We start from the raw sequence: 4,782 nt of genomic DNA, 5'->3' as shown, positions 1-4,782 counted from the left end.
CGCAGCAGGAGAGGGGGCCGGGGTGTCTGGGCAGGACGGGAGCTGTTGGCATCACCCGGTGTAGAAACCCCCTGAAGGGCATCATGCCAGGGAGCCCAGGTCAGGGATGTCATCACCCTTCTGCTTCTGCTACCAAACCGGATTTGTCACCAAGGGGTCAAGCACAGCTCCGGCTCTGAGCCCTCAGCTCCCAGTGTGCGTGCGGTGTCGCTCCGGCTCCCCGGTCCCAACCGAGTGGGATGAAGCTGCTGCTGCCCTGCATCTCCTTCCTGGCCACGCTGACGGTGGCACTGGGACACCCCGACCCCGCGCTGGACTGGCACTGGCAGCTCTGGAAGAAAACCCACGGCAAGGAGTATCGCCATGAGGTAGGGGTGATTTTGGGGATGTGGAGGTGGCTTGGGGTGCTGAGGTGGTGGGTGCTGCTCCAGTGTCACCATCCACTGCATCACGCAGTGGGGAGAAGAGCCAACAGCGCTTTGAAACACTGCTGGTGCCTGGGGATGGTTCGGCAGAGGCTCTGGACAACCTTTTGTGAGATAAAATGGAGTGAATCAGCTGTGGGGGCCCTTGCTGTGCATCACGGGGCTGCTTTTGGTTTCAGAAAGAGGAAGGGGACCGGCGTGCGACTTGGGAGAGGAACCTGCGCCTGGTGACACTGCACAACCTGGAGCACTCCCTGGGGCTGCACTCCTACGAGCTGGGCATGAACCACCTGGGGGACATGGTAGGTGCTGGCCGTGCTGCTGAGAAGGGGGTTGACTTTGTCTCTAATTACCTGCGAGGTTGATTTAATAAGGGATATAAGTGGGTCAGGCGTGGAAAAACAACCACCAACCCTTTTTGTCCCATCCTCTTCTTGTGGACTCCACTGCTCAGACATTCCTGTGTCAACCTACCTGCATGAGGCAACCTGGTGTGGGGAAATAACTCAATGACTTGGTGTGCACAGATCTGGCTCATTATATGTATTTGCAAATCATCGCTCTTCAATGTCCTAAGGCTGTGGTGTTGGTTGATGAAACATCCCAGCTTCCAGGGATCTTTGGTGCTGGAGTTAAGCTTTGTCTTTTCTTTTTCTTACCCTTCCCAATGAAAGGCAAGGAATTAAATGCAAAAAATAAAAAGCCAAGGACTCCCCAGACCTGCTAACTCTTGCAGCTCAGACTGTTCAAGGGAAATCCTCCTCCACCTCCAACATAGGCTGTGTAGGACTTAGCAGAGACGAGGAGACCACGAGCTGGTGTTTTCTTTCCCCACCAGACCAGCGAGGAGGTGGCGGCTCTGTTAACCGGGCTGAACGTTCCTCCTCAACCAAAGCGGATCTCCACGTACCGACCGCAGTCCCACGGCACAGCCCCGGACACGGTGGACTGGAGGGAGAAGGGATGCGTCACAGATGTGAAGAACCAGGTTTGAAGCTCTCTCTCTGTGCCTCTTGGTGTCTTGGCCCCGCACTTGGTCTGAGCATCTCTGGGGCTTTTGCAGGGCGCCTGTGGGTCGTGCTGGGCGTTCAGCGCTGTGGGAGCCCTCGAGGCCCAGGTGAAGCTGAAGACGGGGACGCTGGTGTCCCTCAGCGCCCAGAACCTCGTGGACTGCTCCACGATGTACGGGAACAAAGGCTGTGGGGGAGGATTAATGACCAGCGCTTTCCAGTACATCATCGACAACGAAGGGATTGACTCGGACGAGTCCTACCCCTACACGGCTCAGGTGGGCGTCAGACCTGGACAACGCCTGAAATCTGCAGGAAAACACACGAGCGTGAAAGCAACACGGCCGTTCGTGCTGCTCTGCCCTGCAGACGCCCTTCTCCTCCTCTCCCACTGACCTCCCTCCCTCTTGGTTTCTATCACTCACGTGCCACCTCCTCAGCCATTGCAGCCAATGCCTTCAGACCCAGGGAAGGGACCTTTAGACTTTGTTTCTCTCATAGGTGAATGACCGGACTGTGAGGCACAATTTCTCTGTGTTTATCGCTGTCCTACATAAATTATGAGGCAGTGTACTACACAGAAGGGCAAAAATGGGGCAGGAGTCCTGGGTCCTGTTCTCAGCAATCTGTATTATTCCGTCTTCTGCAGTTTACAAATGGGATATTGATATTTCTACCACTTCAGTGGGCAGAGTTTTCCAGTGAACGATGTTCGTACAATATTTTTTTTTAACGTTGCCTGTAACAGATGCTGTATGAGTCACAAGGTCATAAGGAAAGAACCATCAAGAAAATAAAGAGCTTAATGCTGAGTCTTGATGGTCAGAGACAAAAGAAATGCCCTGGTGTCTTGAAAACATGGTCTGTGGAAACAGGTCAGAGTAGCAGCAGCTCAGCACAAGAGAGAAAAGTGGATTACAAGTCTTCAAACACGCATAAGGCAGCTACAGAGACTAAGAGTGCAGAAGGAGAAGCCATGGGCTTTATTTACAACAGAAGAAATTTAGGTTAAACATAAGGAGGAGCCTTCTGATGGGGAGGATGAGGAATCATCGACAGCTTCTCTAGGGACGTGGTAGAAGTATTGACATCAGAGGTTTCTAGAAATAGGGCAGAGAATTCTGTTGGTGGCTTGGCTGCTCTTGGCGTGGGGCAGTGGGATGGACGAGATGTCCTCCTCGGGTCCTCCTGGCCATCCTTTCTGTAAAGAAAACTGGTGGTCAAAGAAAAGCGAAGAAGGGGGCAGCACAAAGTAAAAGAGGGCTGATAGAAAACACGTGCCTGAAAGTCTGCAGATGTTTCTGGTGGATTCCTCATGCTCCTCAACCCCTCGTTGTTCTTACCAGAACGGGACGTGCCAATACAATGCTTCCACGCGAGCCGCCACTTGCTCCAAGTACGTTGAGCTCCCGTACGCTGACGAAGCGGCCCTGAAAGACGCCGTGGCCAACATCGGACCAGTCTCTGTCGGCATTGATGCCACCCAGCCCACCTTCTTCTTGTACAGGTCAGGTACGTCCTTTCACCATGGAGATCTTCTCCATGGAGTGGAGCATCTCCTGCTGAGGAGCGGCTGAGGGAGCTGGGGCTCTTGAGCTTGGAGCAGAGGAGCCCAGGGGTGCCCTCATTGCTGGTCTCCATTTGGAAAGGGCAGTGTCAGGAGGACGGAGCCAGACTGTGCTCAGTGCTGTCAGTGCCAGGACAAGGGCAATGGGTGCAGCTGGAGCACAGGAGGGTGATGCGAACATGAGGCCAAAGTTGTTGATGTGAGGGTGCAGAGCATGGCCCAGGCTGTGGAGAGGCTGTGGAGTCTCCTTGTCTGGAGACACCCAAAGCCCTGGCCGTGTTCCTGGGTGACTGCTCTGGTGACCCTGCTCTGGGGGGGTTGCACTGGGGGAGCTCCAGAGGGACCTTCCAACTCCTCACATCTGTGATTCTGTGATTCTGCACGTAAAGCTGATGAAATTTGGTGGCAGTTGGGGAAGTTGGGGCTTAATTCCTGGGTGAAGGCATCAAGATGACAAAACCTAAGACAGCAGCATAGTGACAATGCTGAAGGTTGAGTTCAGCCCCACTGACGACTCAAAGATGAGGTCTTGGGGTCTGACGACACGCATCCAAACCCCTTTCTTTCCAGGTGTGTACGATGATCCCCGGTGCAAGCAGGAGGTGAACCACGGAGTGCTCGTGATCGGCTACGGCACCTTAGATGACAAGGATTACTGGCTTGTGAAAAACAGGTAACGGCATGGCCGTGCGTCGCTGAACTCTTCATCTGTACACTCACAGCCTGTAGGGGATGGCTTCACTCGGCAACTTCCCACTGCTCAAACTCACATCCTCACAGTTTTACAGCTGATGGGAGGGAGATCAGTTGGGCGCTTGTGCAATGGGGGTTGTTGTAGAGTTGGCAGTTGGTACCGGTCCTTAAATCTAGAGCCGCGCCAAAGCGCCTTTATGGCACCCTAGCAGCGCAAAGGAACTTTAAATGCATTCAAAACACCTACTTTAAGCTCCTTTTATATTGATGAGTGTTGTCACAACTTCATAGAGGATTAGAAATCCCATCATGAAAACACCTCAACGCCGTGACGTTGATAAAACTGCCGCTTCACTCACCGAAACAAAGAGTTTCATTTTTCTCCTGTCTCTTTGTTTGTTCCTTGTCCCGAAAGCTGGGGCGTGCGTTTTGGGGACGGGGGCTACATCCGCATGGCAAGAAACCACGCGAACCATTGCGGGATCGCCAGTTACGCCTCTTACCCGCTCATCTAGACGGACCCCGTGCTTCAGGAGGGCTCCTGAGGCCGCCCTCGCACCACTGATGCTACGTGTGCGTGGATCTACCGACGGCAAAAACCATTTTCCGGCAATATCCTCCTGTTAGGCCGGTCTGTCTTACAGGCTGGGAGGGAAGATTTTGGAATCTGATTTACAGGCACCCAGTGACTTCTTTTTTGGGGGAAAAAAGAGGGTTTTTTTCCAAGTAAAAGTGTGGTACCGACAGTTACAATGGAGGTCAAGTTTTCCTCTCTCCATTGTAGCACTGAGTACCACTGCGATGGCACAGGTTTCACTTTATCCTTGTGCGACATTGTTGGAATTGCAGGATTTCCTTGAAAAATAAAAGATCAGTGCAAAACCCTGTTCTTTGGTCTCTGGAGGCAGGAACGGGTGGCAGAGGGAATCCCAGATGGTCCTTTCTCATCTGGTGGTGCTCCCCCATGTGAGGACCTCTCACAAAACCTCTCCACAAACGATGTTTCTCTCTGAACGATTTGGGAATGGAGGACACAGACGATTGCACCGCTGCCAAAAGTGTGGGGAGAGAAAGTCGCTGCTCTCAG

At 53.1% G+C, this 4,782-nt stretch overlaps 1 protein-coding gene across 2 annotated transcripts; it reads left to right on the top strand.

Annotated features, from left to right (window-relative positions):
• The first annotated feature begins 239 nt into the window (after positions 1-239).
• Positions 240-4,210, top strand: LOC104534231 (cathepsin S-like). Of its 2 annotated transcripts, XM_010181271.1 has the most exons (7): positions 240-368; positions 605-727; positions 1,264-1,413; positions 1,489-1,713; positions 2,782-2,947; positions 3,573-3,675; positions 4,111-4,210. In XM_010181271.1, exons 1-7 carry the CDS (start codon positions 240-242, stop codon positions 4,208-4,210), a joined length of 996 nt encoding a protein of 331 aa, XP_010179573.1. The 2 variants fall into 2 exon arrangements, with proteins under 2 accessions (XP_010179573.1, XP_010179574.1); XM_010181272.1 differs by lacking the exon at positions 1,264-1,413.
• The last annotated feature ends 572 nt before the right edge of the window (positions 4,211-4,782 follow it).

This window comes from Mesitornis unicolor, unplaced genomic scaffold, assembly GCF_000695765.1.
Source record: "Mesitornis unicolor isolate BGI_N332 unplaced genomic scaffold, ASM69576v1 Scaffold4103, whole genome shotgun sequence".
Classification (NCBI taxonomy): Eukaryota; Metazoa; Chordata; class Aves; order Mesitornithiformes; family Mesitornithidae; genus Mesitornis; species Mesitornis unicolor.
Note: the sequence above shows the minus strand (reverse complement) of the source record. Positions and strands in the feature narration are given on the sequence as shown.

Bases quoted from the DNA above. Each gene is read 5' to 3' on its own strand.
- LOC104534231 (XM_010181271.1), top strand. From the start codon at position 240: ATGAAGCTGCTGCTGCCCTGCATCTCCTTCCTGGCCACGCTGACGGTG. The intron at 1,414-1,488 runs GTTTGAAGCTCT...GGGCTTTTGCAG, and splicing joins TCACAGATGTGAAGAACCAG to GGCGCCTGTGGGTCGTGCTG. The intron at 1,714-2,781 runs GTGGGCGTCAGA...TGTTCTTACCAG, and splicing joins CCTACCCCTACACGGCTCAG to AACGGGACGTGCCAATACAA.